Genomic DNA, 15556 nt, shown 5'->3' on the forward strand with positions numbered 1-15556 from the left:
AAAATGTTTCCTTTTTTTTTCAGTATTGTTTCACAATACCGTCCCGAGCTTCCGGCTAGTCAACAATAGTTACTCATTCGTGGTAGCACGGCTCAGCGTGGGAGAGCGGAGCCCGTTAATCAGCATGTCGCTGCGCCGCTGACGGTCATGCGCTGCGCAGCCAGTTACAGGGACGCCATGGGCGCAGCGAGGACAGCCAGTCAAATCAGCAATGTTCCCTCCGAGATCTCTTTCGACCATGGAAAGCAATCCTAGAAAAAATCCAGGAAGACTTCAGGCGCAGGTGGCTGTTGTGGTCGGCGGTGCACGTCAGTACGAAAACATTTCGGGGGGGGGGGGGGGGGAGCAGCGACGCAGCGACATTGGCGGCATGCTGACATGCAGCGTCAGCGGCGCAGCGACATGCTGATTAACGGGCTCCTCTCTCCCACGCTGAGCCGTGCTACCACGAATGAGTAACTATTGTTGACTAGCCGGAAGCTCAGGACGGTATTGTGAAACAATAGTGAAAAAAGAAAAAAAGAACGGAAAAATTTTCTTATTCAGCGCGATTAGAACCGACGTCGCATAGGAACGCTAGGGCTCTCTAACCGCCGCAGACATGAACGAAAAAGTTACGACTCCGTCAGAGCAGTAACGTTGACGTATAACCTGACAAAAAAAAAAAAAACCGGGAGGAATCGAACTGACGACCTGCAGCCATAATACTATATTAATACTATGGAGAGCGCGCCAACCAACTACGCCACGAACCACACGACGTGGGCGTCTAAAACGACCAAAAATCTACGGTAAAGGGGCCCCGTCACTTTTACGACGGTACTGCGCTGACGGGCCCCGTCACCGTAGTCACCGCTTTAAGACGACGGGGCCCGTCACTATAAGTACGTTGCTATTATCACGGGCCCCGTCACTATTACAATTTACACTACGGTGACGGGCCCCGTCACTTTTACGACGGTACTGCGCTGACGGGCCCCGTCACCGTAGTCAGTGCCTATTCTCTGCGCCAATGCCGCCAACTGACGCTGCATCGTTTTGTCGTCTGCGTTTCTATGTGTGTGTAGTGCGGCTCGTACTGGTGTTCTCCCCTCACTGAATAAGAGTTATCCTGGTCTTCATTCCGCACGCAATGACTTCGCTAAGTCGCCGAGGAGTTCAACTGCTCGCCGCAGCCGTTGCGGGCTGGGGTGGTTGCCGTGCGTACGACCACTTCTCGACGAAAGGTCAGGTGCACGCCGCCACGCTTTTACCGAGCTCTCCTGCGATCGTGCCTGTGGAGCCCGTTGAAGGTGCCAGCCGTCAAACGCAGATCATGCGTTTCGGCTTTCCTGGAACCGACACCCTACGATTTTTAGACGACTACGTCCTCTCCTACGACCGCAGGAACAGAACTGCACATTGGGTCTTCGAGCACCTAACGAAGGAGAAACTGTTGAGGAACGACAAGGTGGACAGGTCCAAGTGCGAATTTCACGAAGACCCCCAGATACACCCGTACTTTCGGTCCCTGAACTCTGACTATTACAAGAGCGGCTTTGACCGTGGCCATTTGGCGGCCGCGGGTAACCACCGGCGGTGTCAAACCGACGTGGATCAAACTTTTCTGCTCAGTAATATGGCACCCCAGGTTGGTTCGACTTGTCGACGTCTTGTTAAAGATAAGCAGGATTTAAAACATCCGATGGTAAAAAAAAAAAAAAAAAAGACCGAGCGCATAATCGAACCCGTTGGAAACCAGCAAGCTTAGTTTAACATTACCACTGAAGGTAATGCGAGTTTGCGCATATGCTCGAACGCTTCTGTTAAGAGAAACAGTTTCCTTTACATTGCTTGACTTTTTTGTTTAAAAATTTATGGTGTTATGAGTTAGCCTTTACACGCCCACACCAGCTGGGACGTCGCGGGTTCGACCCTGGCTGCATTTCGAAAGGGCTCCTCACCATGTGTGCCTCATAGTCAGATAACTCGCCGTTTTAGTGCGTGCTGTACCTTTAATTACTATCCAAATTCCTCGGTACTACTAGTTTGTAATTTTCTATGCTTGGTCCGGTATACAAGCCTGAAATGAAAGAACCATGGTAGTATTCTTTTAGATAGATTCATGTGCTATTACAGCTACTTTAAAAGTTACACAATTAACTGGTACATTGCACATAAAACTGCTATAGACATGCTATGTGTTGGTGTTCAAGGAAGGGTACAAAGCTGTGCACTGCCAAGGTAGAACGGGCTGTTCACAGAGACAACATTGCACCATCTGTGCCATTCAGTGCTGTTCTCTACCGCGTTCCATCAAATTAAGTGAAACATCGTAACTTATTGGCCACTACAATATTATGCATAAGTATGTGTCTTTCTAAAGCCTTTTTAAACACTGCATGTACTGGGTGTTTTTGCAGAACTGTCAAACTTTTTTTTAATCACTTTTTTTATCACTTTTTTAATCATTGTGGTCTTTAAGCTGGAGAACTCAATTGGACATCGCTCTCATTATTTAGTTTTTTGCATTATAGTGTCGTAAAAAGCAAGAGGAAAAGCAGTTTCCTGACAGCTTGATGGGTCCCTCACCCCTGTTCGAATGCTGGCAGAAGCTGTAAAACACAGGAACACAGTCAGTGTAAAAACAAAAAAAAAGATTATACAAAGCAAAATAAAATGCCTGTGGAATGGTATTAATGAATAATGCAATACATATTCTTCAATGAAATCTACATACTCTCATAGGAACATCAAGATATTTATTGTTTCAACCTCAACAGAAGTAATAGAGGTCAATTCGCTTCAGCTATGCAAGAGATCCAGGTGCATATTCAACTAATTAATTTCATTTTTGAAGTATTATCTAATTACTTTATTACACCTATTAGAATTTACAGATTGCAGTCATTGCGTTTGCAAGTCGTATAGACTTGGAATTAATTTTGGGAGGGATACCAGTGAGTGTATGAAGTGCAGAGTTCAGTATGCTTCCTCTAAACAAGCCACACTGTTCTAGCTTGTTTTGCAACATTGTTTTGTTCTATGGCATATAGGTTTGTCCTTTGTAAATTTTAATTACATTTCAAACCCAGAGTTTTGTTTTTGTTTTTTGTTTTCTGATGATAAAATATGTGTTCCGTAATAAACAAATTGCTTTCCATGAAAGTTTTATATTTCAGAAAGTATGGGTGCACTATATGCTTTTTTTTTTTAATGAAGAGCTTGTTGATGCTAATAATGTACATACATGTTGCCCAAGCCAGATGGGTAAGCATGTATAGTTTTTTTTTTTCCTTCTTTTTTTACACTTGATGCCCAACACCCAAAAAACTCCATTTCAGGTCCCCAGCTGAGAAAACACTTGCTGCTCTAGGCAGCTTTCATTCTTATGTAGAGGGCATATGACTAATAAGCAGCATTTTACACATGCAGTGAAACCTTATTGTAGTTTGACAGTGAATAGCAAAAGCTGCATCATATCCAGCTTGTTCATGTGCTATGTGAACCCAATGGGTGTTCCTGCAGCCATTGCATAACGAGAGCTTAAAACTAACTTTTAACCCATCTTTTCTTTCATAGGTTGGCAAAGGATTCAACAGAGACTCTTGGAACAGGCTAGAGAAGCATGTCCGAGGCCTAACAAAGCACTACAAGAATGTCTATGTTTGTACCGGCCCTCTGTATTTACCACGGTAGTGCTGCATATTCTTTTCTCCGCTTTTATGTGACATTTTCACTGATTGCATAATTTATTTCAATGCCATTAACATACCTCATTTCACATCCGTGCTTCATATCCATCCTTCATGTTCATCCTTCAGCTAGTGCATACAGCATCTAGTCATCGCATGTTGCCATGCTTGTCTTGTGCTTTCAGCTCGGTGCACTGTGACAAATGGCTGCGTCAAGGGGATCTGTTTCCATGCTTGATGCTTCAATTTCATCACAAACTTGTACTCAGTGCCTGCCTGCTGTATACTGTCCAATGATGCTCTGATGTAATATGCTTTTTTCTTCAACAGTTTGCTCCCATCTGAGACTACAAGTTTCACATTGCACATAAGTCATCAGTATCTGTGTTGGGGCGATAATTATTTATAATGATGAACACTCTTCTTAATGAAAGTGAGCTTGTTGAGAAAATGTCCCAAACTCCTCATGTGGCCAAAATGTTGAGTTCATTAGTGTGTTGAGAAATATAAGAGCATCTTTTTTTTTTCCATCTTTCTTGGGCACCACTTCTTTTTTTTTTTCAATCTTGCCAAGCTGGGCAGTGCTTCATACTTTGTTAACTGTCTTTATATTCTAAGAACTTTCCGGACTCCAGCTGCATTCATCATATTGCAAATTCAGCCTTAGAACTGCTTGCAATGGGGCACAGAAGTATCATATGCAAAGGTACATGAAAAGTGCAGAAAACATTTTACATTGGCAAAACTAGGTAGATGTGCTGCATTTACCAGTACCATTTCATTTTACATTGAGACTTAGGAACCTGCACTTTTGTGGAGTTTTGCAAGCTCAGTTCTATGAGATTGCTTTTTAAACTTTCGTGTATATGTAGATTCCTCCTATGCTCCCAAGTGTGTCATTGTAGTCATTTTAAACATACAGCATGTATTCTGTCAGTTGAAGCACATATTTCTTCAAAGTTTTTAATGTAGGCAAACATATTTGTAAACTTCATCTGTGATATGTTAAAGCAACCTTTAAGGAACCATAACTACTGTATTTGTACCCCCCCCCCTTTCTTTTCCTCCAGAATGGAGAGTGATGGAAAAAAATATGTCAAGTACCAAGTGATCGGTGCCAACCATGTAGCTGTGCCAACGCATTTCTTCAAAGTGGTTGTGGGAGAAACGGAGAATGCAGAATTCGACTTGGAATCATATGTCATGCCCAATGCTGTCATACCTGATGACACGCAACTTCGGTCGTTTCTGGTAAGCTCGAGGCTATTTATTTTTACATCTCTACGAGTTGTATTCATACGTGTGCCTCTTACATAACGCTTGCTACAAATATCTGGGAAATGGTATATTGTAGCAATGCATTATGCTCGATTGTATGCTAGTCTTATCATTTACTGCTCACAATCCGCTGATCCTAACATGAACGGATCATTGCTCTGACCACTGGCCAAGTGCTGGAAGTGCAAAAAGGCATTAGCATCGGAAAAGGCATCGGTAGAAAATAGCAGCTTTGCTTTATGCATGCATTTCATATGCACTAAAAGTATCCCAAAATACATTAACATTTCTGACGAACTACAATGAATCCTTTATATAGGCAGACATGTTTGTAAACTTCATCCGTGATATGTTAAAGCAACCTTTAAGGAACCATAACTACTGTATTTGTACTCCCCCCCCCCCCCTTTTTACCAAATTAAATTTTTAAAATTGCTAACAAATAACCTTTCTATTTTTTCAGTTACCCATGCATTACCTTGTCACCATCCCCCCTATATTCATCTATTGTCTCTGAAGGATTTTCTGTAATATTTATCTCATAAATATGTCATCCTAACCAGTCCTTATCTACGCTCAGCAGCATCAGAAATTTGTAGATCCTCAGAGGTACTATAACACTTCTTTTTATTCGGAAACATAAATTCAGTTGTAGCACATAGGTAAACTCCAGCTCATGAAGCGGACTATTTGAGGAGACTTAGCTCCGTATTCTCAAACAAGCTTCGACTCGAAGTTCACCCTTCAATCGACCAAGCTGAGCAGAAGGGACGTTCTAGAATATGGGGGCGACATTGCTTGCATGACGTACTGCAAAGGCTAGTTAACAAAGAAAATTATTTGTTAGGGTGTGGAGTTTTAAGAATCCCATGGACTGCCGAACGAATCAATATTGCCTGTCAAAGGAGCAGTGTTATCAGATCTGCAAATATTGAACACAATTTTTAGCATGGCACGACAAGCGCCTAGATGTGATGTGGTGCCTGTGGCAGTTGCTGTACTAACTGTTGCTGTAAGCTTATCACACCACGTGAGGAGCAAAGCCAGTAGTTCATGCCATTTGAATGCTGAAAACATTGCAAAAATGCAAACAGGTTAAACAACAACACTGCATGGCACAGTACATGTCAAGTGACATTTTGCTTTTCTCACATGTCCACACTATATTTTCACTGTCGTTTCTTTATGCATTCCAAACTGGCCCATAAAGTTAATTTTATGTATAAATTTGACTATAAGCTCATGATACAGCAGTCATCAATCTTGCTTATAAAATGAATGTGGTAACTCGATTTAGGTACTTCCTTTCCTTTTTTCTTTTTTTCCAAAATTAGTTTGGAACTACTTCTACTTCCCAAACTGGCTTAGCTAATCAGGTTCAATTGTTGCAAGAGTCATAGAGTGTATTCAGAAACTCCCAACTCTTTTCGTAATGTTGTGTTTAACTTGACCCTTTCCTTCTGTGCTCTGGGAAAAGCCCTCAACGTATAAAGATTAATAAAATAAAAAACAAAGCTGTGTGCCAGGATATCAGTGCACTTATTGTATGTTTTCATAGGACAAAGTCGATATGCTCATTGTTTAAAAAGAAAACAAAAAGTTGGTGATAAAGAAACATTAAACATTTCTCATCTTACTCCAGAATTTTGTCAATACAACTCACACCTCAAACAATATTTAGAAATGTGCATAATTGAATTTAATTAGCCAGCTAAGTGCTCTTTAAAGTATACCGAGTCAGTAGAAATACAAATAAAATGCTCATCACATTTGGCTACAGTGCACCACATTCCGAAAAATTTTTGTTCGAACATTTTTCTGGTGCAATGAGCAAACGACTACAGTCGGATACAACTTTAGAAGGCAGCGGCATTTCCTCCTCAAACGCGGATGAACACAAGCCTGCACCCATGGGTGCGCACTAGGGACTGACGTCATGAGCGGGACGGCCGGTGGCTCCGCCTTCGGAGAACATCGGCGCGTGCATGAGCGGGACTGTTTCTTTAGTCGCGGAGGCGAATGGCTGCCGCGCTTGGGTTGTCTGGGTGGGGCCTCTCCTGTCTTATAAAGTTGTATCCGACTATAGTCAACCGAATAGCAGTAGAAGAACTTGAAAGAGCTATTATGCAGTCACCTTTCACTGCAATTAAAGGAGTACTGACACAAAATGTTGAAGGTGAGATAGCACATGGGATAGAACTGTGTGCACACACGCATAGTCTACAAAATATCAACGGATAATGTAGCTTAGACACATTTAAAATCAATTTTAAAGTGCATGTTGCACAACTGTATGCAAAATGCACCGCCTCATGACATTAACACCAACTTGGTTCCAATGTAAACAACTGTCAACCACCTACACCATGAGTGTGTACTGGCTGCCATGCTCCTTGCAAGCGCTTTCTCCTAGCAGACCGTTTCAACGGAGAAAGGGAGCACCTCCTTTATGGACTTGCATGGGAGTATAAAGGCTGATGTCCTTGCCTCATCAGTGCATTATTTTTTGGTGTGTGTGTGTGGGGGGGGGGGGAGGGGGGGGTCAAACATATTTACAACTGCCCAGAGGTAATTATGGTGGCACCAGTGAGCCTTCGTTGAAAAAAATTGTTAGCGGTGTTCACCATTTTGTGTACTCATGGAGCCAGTTTCATTTACACAAAAACCCCGCCAGTTCCCGCCTGTCTCTGCGACTAGACACTATAGAACAGTCTCCAAATAATTAACCACCGCACGCTCATGCAAACGAGGTTTACAGCCGTGATAAGTGGGTCGTTAGCTACTTATTGCAACAGAAAAAACAAAATGCAAAATTTTGCCATAGGGATTTCAGCTATTTCAGATGTTTCAGCTGTGTAGTGTCAATCACCAACAGTCATCCTGTAGCCACATTCAGCCAGAAAAAGAGTGTAGAGCTTACTAGAGCAATTTCCCAAGATAAGTCAGCCTCTTCTGTGAAGGTAAAGAATACCTGCACAAAGCCCCTTGCATGAGGCACTTGCCTAAAGAGGTGGAAAAAAAAAAATTTTCAGATTGTTGTCTCTCATCCACATGCACCACCCTTTACTATTTCACCTGGTTGAGTGCAATACATTCAGCAAAACCTTGATATAATGAAGTTCAAAAGTTAAACCAAGAATACCTTGTTATAAATCTCTGCACAACACAGCCAACACCGGCTGAGAAATAAGCTGACTCTAGTACATCCACCTGCCACCAAATGCAACAGAAGCTAATGTAGGATGTGCATGCGTCAGTTGCTTTTGGTATAAACCAGTCAATCGCTGAACATTATTTTGTAAGCATGCGGGTGCGGCACTGCAGTCCTCCAATTTTTTACAGTGGATGAGAGCGGTTGCTGTTCAGTGCAGAGTAATCGATCGCTTTATCTAGGCATCTAGTGATGAGAGTTGTACAAGATCAAATGTTTGCAGCATTCTCAAGTAACACCAATAAGCAAAACAATCGCCGAAAACTTAAGAACAGCTGCCTCATAGCAGGCTTCATTTAACTGCATAATATACCATAACCCATGCAAGTTCACTGCTCGCATTTTATTTCGGCATGATAGTATATGACACTCAAATGAAGCAGTGTGCGACAGCGACACTTAATTGTAAGTAAAGCAGCTGCTGCATGGCATTTTTATATATTTGGCACTTGGTGCCTAAAGTATGTGCCTAAAGTATGTATGTGTGCAGGGCATGTTTGGATTTCGCTCTCTTGCAAAAACATATTGGCTTAGATTTGCATAAAACTACTGGTGTTTGACAGTTCTGCCTCTTTTTGACAGACTCGTGCAGTGCATGAACAATGTTTCCCTGTCCACTTGCTGTTAGAGGGCCAGCAAAATGAAAGGTGCTCATTCGAGTGTTCCCTTTAACAGTGGACCGTACTGTACATAGCAAATTTCACAGGTGTGCTACCTGATGTTGTACTATTTGACCACATACTGTCCTATTTTCCTCAGCATAGCTTGGGAATGCTAGGTGAAATCACACGTGCGAGCTCGTGTTTATGGCCTGCACATCTTGGAGAACAAGATGGGTCTGGCCACGCATTCCGAGTGTGCTCGGCTACTACCATGCACACAGGCAGTGTAGCTCTGCTTTAAACCCAAATGCGCTTGCGTGTGTATTAAAAACTCAGCGCAGACAGTCACCATGGCATCATAACCAATATATAAACACTATAAATAGGCCGTCGTCTTCTCTCTCATTCTGCCTAGAGCTTCCACCCTTGATGACCGGTTTTCAGCTGTTAGCTTTCTGGAAAAAAAGCCACCAGAATTTCTGTGCTGCGTCGACTCCTCATGGCAGGTACTTTGGGACAGTTGGAAAGATGACCTTAAAAACGAGGTTTGAAAAAAATGACACAGAAGAACAAAGTGGTCTGCCATGCGCATGTCTAGACGATTGTCATAGACAAATTCTTGTGCTATTCTGACAAATGATATATACACTAAACAACTAGCATTGCAGATGCATATCAGTAAAAAGGAAATAACCAGGTCATTGTCCAGTTTTATTTTTATTGACACTGTGTGCCACAACAAAATGACATGTGCACCAGGCAGCAGTGGTCCCCTGCCTTCACACCTGGTCGTGAAATCTAAACTATTCACAAGGTGGCTGCTGCTGTATCACCACTGAAATACATCGACAGTTCCCAACCAATAAAATTGACGCTCAGAAGTCTAATGTACTGGAGTCACCAAATAATTAGTAACATTACTCTATAAATGCTTCCCTTCTCTCCCATCCCCCCTAATAAAGGTGTGCTGAATTTTTGGCACACCTATTAGATGTTCCGTATTTTCAGATAGTCAGTTTTGTGGATGATATCAATTTAGTGTAAATAGCGCAAGACTCACTCTTGGCACAGTCACAAGCATGTTGCCTTATCACATTCCCGGAGACGCTCCTGCCCATTGACGCAGCCTGTGCCATTCGTGCGAAATTTTACAAAATGAAAGGTATCATTGAAAGTGATCGTCAAACATCTTGCTGCAGCCCACACATGCACACACACTTAGTACCTATGGCCTAAACAGTGTGTGGCTGCAATATTGTAGCGATGGGTTTTCTTACGTTATTCCTCTTAATGCTTTCTTATTCTTAGTCATTGGTGAGAGCAATGCTCTACCCGCGCTACAAACAAGATCATTTGGCCGTGAACAGTGGATGTAAAAAGTGGCACCAAGCGAGCAGCATCGCAACATAATTGTGGCCCATATCTCAACCACTATCATGCCATCGCTACAAATAAAGTAATGAGTGTGTGCAGTGTATCTTCTTCCCTGACTTCATAACAGTAATAGTCTGCCACGGACATCAAGAGTAGAGTTGGTGCCATGTGAAACTAATAATGGAATATGCTGCCCAAGATTGTACAATAAATCGTGAAAATTCAACTTCTACGACTTAGTAGCTGGGCATGGTCAGTGGCTACTAGATCAATTACCATTGTCCGGTAGTTTTGGTTTTGAATAAACGCCGGTGACATAGCGAGGCTTAGCGTGTAGAAAACTGGACACAGTACACCACTTTACGCCGGTAACATATCTAAACTAAAATATTGCACAGCACACTGTAATTTGTCCAAAATTTTTTGGTCGTCTTTATGGATTAGTCATTGAGGTGGACTGTTTGAATAATCAGTGATATCCGGACTATTGGCCGATGACTGTACAGGACTGCAATCAGTGATGTCCGAACTATTGGTTGGTGGCTGTGCAGGACTGATTTCAATTAGCTGCGTGTTGTTCATAGTCCTTCACTGCATAAGGAAATGCTCTATATTTTTTTCAGGTTCCATTAGACACCATTGAGAGGGCAGCGGGGCTGCTGTTTTTTGACAAGATTGACAAAAACAAGTTTCGTCGCGTCAACAGGAGATGATGTATGCGCGTGGATCACACACACCAAAGAAGTGTTGCCTCAGGAGGAATCCACAGCACTATCACCACTCTGTGCAGCCACAATCTTGGGTCGTAAGGCCGAGAGCGAGATAAGGATGGCCTCCTGCAAGATAATTTAAACATTATTAATTGTATATAGTCGAACCCACTTATAATGTTTTGACAATATACATCAGATAGTATAACAGTAAGCAGCCGCTGCACTCAGAACTTTCATGTCTTCTATGGTGGAACAAACCACCTTCTACAATGTTCCCATGCCACATTATCGGTTGTAACAATTAAATCTGGCTCCCGGCCTCTCCGTGGCAAGAAAGAAGAATGCTTGAAATGCTGACAAAGAAAGAAAGGAACATTGCCAGCTGCTGCACCTACTATTTGAGTACCACACGTGCCACACATTCAAATAGAGCCAGGTTTCCAGCCTTCTCAGCACCCCAGAACCTCATGCATCTGTTTTTTTCTGTGCAACCCACTTATAACAGTGGAATCTTAATGGCACTGTATTATTGCTATAAGTGGGTTCGACTATACCACACAGCAACAAGTTGCAAACCATGCGCAGTTGCATATCTAAACAGTCTAAACATAGCTTACTCTTAATAAATGTATCTCGTGCTAACTGTTTTTATTAGGAATGTGTGAATACCGCGTACTAATAGTAGATTTCAAATTCAATATCTGCAAAAGATGCAGGTCTACCCATGCTCAGAACACTACTCACATTAAGTAGCAAGAATATTTGCTACCAGTAATACAGGTATTTAGAGACATAGTATTTATACCATGGTCTATTCTTATGAACACCAAATTAGTGTGCCAGCCCTGATAACTCAGTATCAGGGGCAACCTAATGAATACAACAGACATTTCAAGCCAAGGAAAGCATAAGGTCAGTGGGGTCCGAACCCACACCCTTCGAATTACGCGTCCAATGCTCTACCATATAAGCTACAATGGTAAGTGTTCCCCTGTCCACTTTGTTGGGTATTCCTGTGCGTGTAATGTTGGAGTGTTCGCCAGTGCAACTCGTCACCAAGGCGGCAAGTGTGGAACACTTTTTGCCAGAGGGCTTCGTGTAGCGTGTGATCTTTTTACGAGCTGGCAGCTGACCCATAAACCCTTGCTCTGAAAGGTTCGAGGAGCTCGTTTCTTTACACAACCTAATGAATCCAACAGACCAAGGAGAGCACAGTGTACACTATTCGTTACTTTTAACTGTAGTGCAGTAAATATTGCATAAATGGAAATAAATTGAAGTGGACGATAAAACGCTTTTGCAATCTGTGAGGCCTGTACCCACAACCTATACCCAACAAAGTGGATGGGGGAATGTCTGTTGTTGTAGCTCAATTGGTAGAGCACTGGACATATAATTCGAAGATTATGGGTTCGGGCCACACCGACAGCAAGGGAGTTTTTTCATCCACTTTAATTATTTCCGTTGATATATAATTACTACATTATTGTTAAAAATGTCTGTTTGATTCATCAGGTTATGTCCAACAAAGAAACGAGCCCCTCAAATAATTCCGCTTTCATTCACTATCAGCGGGCAGCACAGCTGTAAAGCCATATGATGCCAAGTATAAAAGGACACTTGTCTACCCAGCCCCCACTTTAGAGTAAAGGGCATGCCCCCTCAAAAAAAATTCCTGGCTACACTAAGGCTTCTATACGTACACCTGGAAAATGTTAGCTGAACAGATTTAAGGGCTTTTTTTTTCCCACCTGAACATAAAAAAATAGCAACGTTATATTGCTATGAATACTAACAAGGTTTTCAGTCTATTGGGGGTCTCTGTTCTATTGCTTAGAAAGCTTTGCTTTCTCATTTTCTTCCAGATAACAGAAATGGGTTTTCCATGTATATGAGAGATGGCTTTTGTGGGTTATCATCAGCTTGTCAAGACCAAACTGATCAACAGGAAACAACGAGTTTAGCGCATCATGTAATTCAGCATTTTTCTGTACGATAATGATCATAGCACGGGTTGACTAACTGCATTTAGTGCTGACAATAAAGAGCACCTTTTTCACTATTGGGTTCAGCATTTGTGCTCTATCATAGGCTCTCTAACTGAGAAGGCCATGGTAAGTTCGTCCATCTGCAACTGGGCGGTCAGCACAGAAGTCACATGCGACACACATTCGAACAAGCCAGGAAGATTTAAAGCTAGTCTTTTGAAAGGTCACCTGAAGCTGCACGAGAAGACTGATGTGCATGCGAACGGCGTTCAGATTGTGTGGCTGCCATGCCGTATTTCCCAAAGATGGCAGCCCTGAACAATGGTACCATTCATCCTGTACACTCGCTTTAATTAGTGAGGCAGTTTCTTGCCTTTCATCATTGATCTCATTAAAATGCTGTGTGTTCACCTTATCCAAGCACAGTTTGTGTACTCATCACACCTGCTCAAAAGTACAGGCACTCTTGGTAAAGCGTCCTAAACCCTAAGGAAAAAAAAAAGCGTCTTTCTGCCACACTACAATAACCATCTATCCCTTGCCCTTTCCTTGCATTATCGCTATGCACCTTGTACTCCCTGGTCACGAACTCGTACGGCTATCAGCATGACATAGTACTCTTAATAGGAAAGTAGGATGCACACAATTTTCGAGAAAGGCAAGGCAAGCAAGCCCAGGCGGCGTTTATTGTTGTGCGGCAAACAGACACCCCAAATAGTCCTGTTTGGCTTGGAGTGTAAATGAGAAGGGAAAAAATAAAAAAAAAAAAAGACTTGGATCCCAGCTCATCAATGCTGTGCAAGGCCACAAGTGTCCGTGAGTAGCACATCAAGCAGGCACGAGCAGTGATAGACAGAAAGAAAAGGGAAAGCAGGCAGCGCAGCGCAGAAGCATCTGGCTTGGCATTGCCGCTTGTACTCTTTTCATCCAATCGTTTGCTGTACGATGCTTCTCCAGGTGCCAAGTCAACCCGCCCGTGGCAGGGAGAAAGGTAATGTAGAATTGTTTTCGCTTTTTGATGACATAACAACTGCACCTTATATGAACTTTCAGGGAGTGACTTTTCCCATTTGTATTCGCTCTCACGGTTTCGAGATATCCAGAGTCTAGTGCAAAAGCTTTCTGAGATGGGTGAAAAATACATAACTTTGACACCACAGCAGGAAAAAATCTCTACCTGATACTTCAAGATCAATTAATGAGCGTTTAATGTGTGCCGATATTAAAAAAAAGATTAATACAGTCGAACCCACATACCACAATATTCAAGTGCCATGAAAATTTCATTCTTGCAACCGATCATTGTTATAAACGGGTTCTACGAAAAAAAAAGTAAAATAGGGGGATGGCAGACTGTTGGGAGAAAACTATAATATTGGATGGGCTATGCCAACACACATTGGTAATAAGGACGACGCAGAATACAGTCAACTGCCGATTTTTCGGACATCCTTGAAAATTCGGACACTTTTGCGGCACCGCCACAAGCCCCAGAGAGTCAATGCATAGGAAAATCTGAAATTTTAGACGCTGAAGCTCTTCGAATTCCGATTGTTTTCGAACTTATTGTTCCAACTGCAGGTCCTAAAGTGCATTAGTCGAAGCCACCACCAATACCGCGTAGATCATCTCGTGGGCTCAAACCAGCGCTTTCGCGAGTCAATTCGTTTGCGGCCGTTGCGGTTTCCAAAATTCAGTTTTGCCACACTGCCAAAATGTGCAGTGAAGCATACCAAGAATCCAAAGGGGCAACTGGTGTGGGTGCAATGATTCCTTTATGAATGCGCACCGACAGGTGGAGGTGCAGCGGCTCGAATTTGTCGTTTTCTTCTTTATATATATATATCTGTGTGTGTGTGTGTGCGTGTGCGTGCGTGTGTGTGTGTGTGTGTGTGTGTGTGGAGAGAGAGAACTGCTTCATTTGCATTCGGTTTGATGTGATTTTTGATATACAATGAGAATTTGCTTAGCTATGTCTAATAACTAGAAGCCGGAATTTTAGGCAGTAAAAAAGCTCGTTTTAGGCGCCAAAAATAGGCAGGCAAAACAATGTCTTAGGCCTCCAATATCGTAAATATAGGCACAATAAATTTTCACATAAATGCAAATAATTTCAAAAAAAGACGTGCATGACTTCTCTATATCACAGGAGAACAAAAATGTTATTAAGATGGCTCAAAGGCGCGAACAATTGAACATAGCTGTGAAATTGTGCTTTGTCTCACACGGTTAGCAGAACACGGTCTCTCCCGCGTTCGGCATGGTGATTCAAGGTCCACTGTCAAATCAACACACTCCTGGGTGTCTTTTCGGCATGACTGAGAAGGGCAGAGCAGGAGCAGATAGCCAGATCGCTAAAAGACCAGAAGGGAGGGATTCCTCCTATTGGCCGAGTCGAGTGCCCCTGGCAGTGAACCACTGGCATAGCCAGGCAGGGGAGGGAAGGGTGAAGTTCAGTCGGGCCCCTCCCCCCTTCCCGAAACATTTCAGTTTTGCATGTGTATATATACACGCACACATACAAACGCACATAGTACGAGCATAAGTTGAACGCCCTCCGAAAAAAATTTCTGGCAACGCTACTGCAGTGAACACCTTTAACAGTAAATTACAAACAAAGCAAAAGTCGCGTGCACATCACTTTTTTTTTTTTTTTCTCTCTTCACTCTCCTTTCCGCTGACTGCTCTCCGTGGTTTCGCATTCGCCGACCACTCG

General features: G+C 42.7%; 2 protein-coding genes across 3 annotated transcripts in view; one reads left to right on the top strand and one right to left on the bottom strand.

Moving 5' to 3' along the window:
* The first annotated feature begins 1002 nt into the window (after positions 1 to 1002).
* LOC119396036 (endonuclease G, mitochondrial) lies at positions 1003 to 12914 on the top strand. Its single transcript, XM_037663082.2, has 4 exons — positions 1003 to 1630; positions 3562 to 3674; positions 4745 to 4925; positions 10763 to 12914. The coding sequence occupies exons 1-4, from the start codon at positions 1133 to 1135 to the stop codon at positions 10850 to 10852; spliced, it is 882 nt and encodes a 293-aa protein (XP_037519010.1). The 5' UTR covers positions 1003 to 1132; the 3' UTR covers positions 10853 to 12914.
* The window catches only part of LOC119396026 (putative methyltransferase C9orf114 homolog), a 40835-nt gene continuing 34742 nt past the window's right edge, over positions 9464 to 15556 (bottom strand). The window contains exons 8-9 of one of the 2 annotated variants that reach the window (XR_005184375.2): positions 9599 to 10975; positions 9464 to 9538 (exon numbers count right to left, since the gene is read on the bottom strand). Coding sequence is in view for 1 of the 2 variants with exons in the window: in XM_037663067.2 (XP_037518995.1) it covers positions 10892 to 10975 (84 nt within the window). In the remaining variant the exon portion in view is untranslated. Of the gene's footprint in view, positions 10976 to 15556 lie in introns of both variants that reach the window. The other variant, XM_037663067.2, reaches the window with a different exon arrangement.

The sequence above is a fragment of the Rhipicephalus sanguineus genome, chromosome 1 (genome assembly GCF_013339695.2).
Source record: "Rhipicephalus sanguineus isolate Rsan-2018 chromosome 1, BIME_Rsan_1.4, whole genome shotgun sequence".
Taxonomy (NCBI): Eukaryota; Metazoa; Arthropoda; class Arachnida; order Ixodida; family Ixodidae; genus Rhipicephalus; species Rhipicephalus sanguineus.

Bases quoted from the DNA above. Each gene is read 5' to 3' on its own strand.
- LOC119396036 (XM_037663082.2), top strand. From the start codon at position 1,133: ATGACTTCGCTAAGTCGCCGAGGAGTTCAACTGCTCGCCGCAGCCGTT. The intron at 1,631-3,561 runs GTTGGTTCGACT...TTTCTTTCATAG, and splicing joins TCAGTAATATGGCACCCCAG to GTTGGCAAAGGATTCAACAG. The intron at 4,926-10,762 runs GTAAGCTCGAGG...TATTTTTTTCAG, and splicing joins CGCAACTTCGGTCGTTTCTG to GTTCCATTAGACACCATTGA.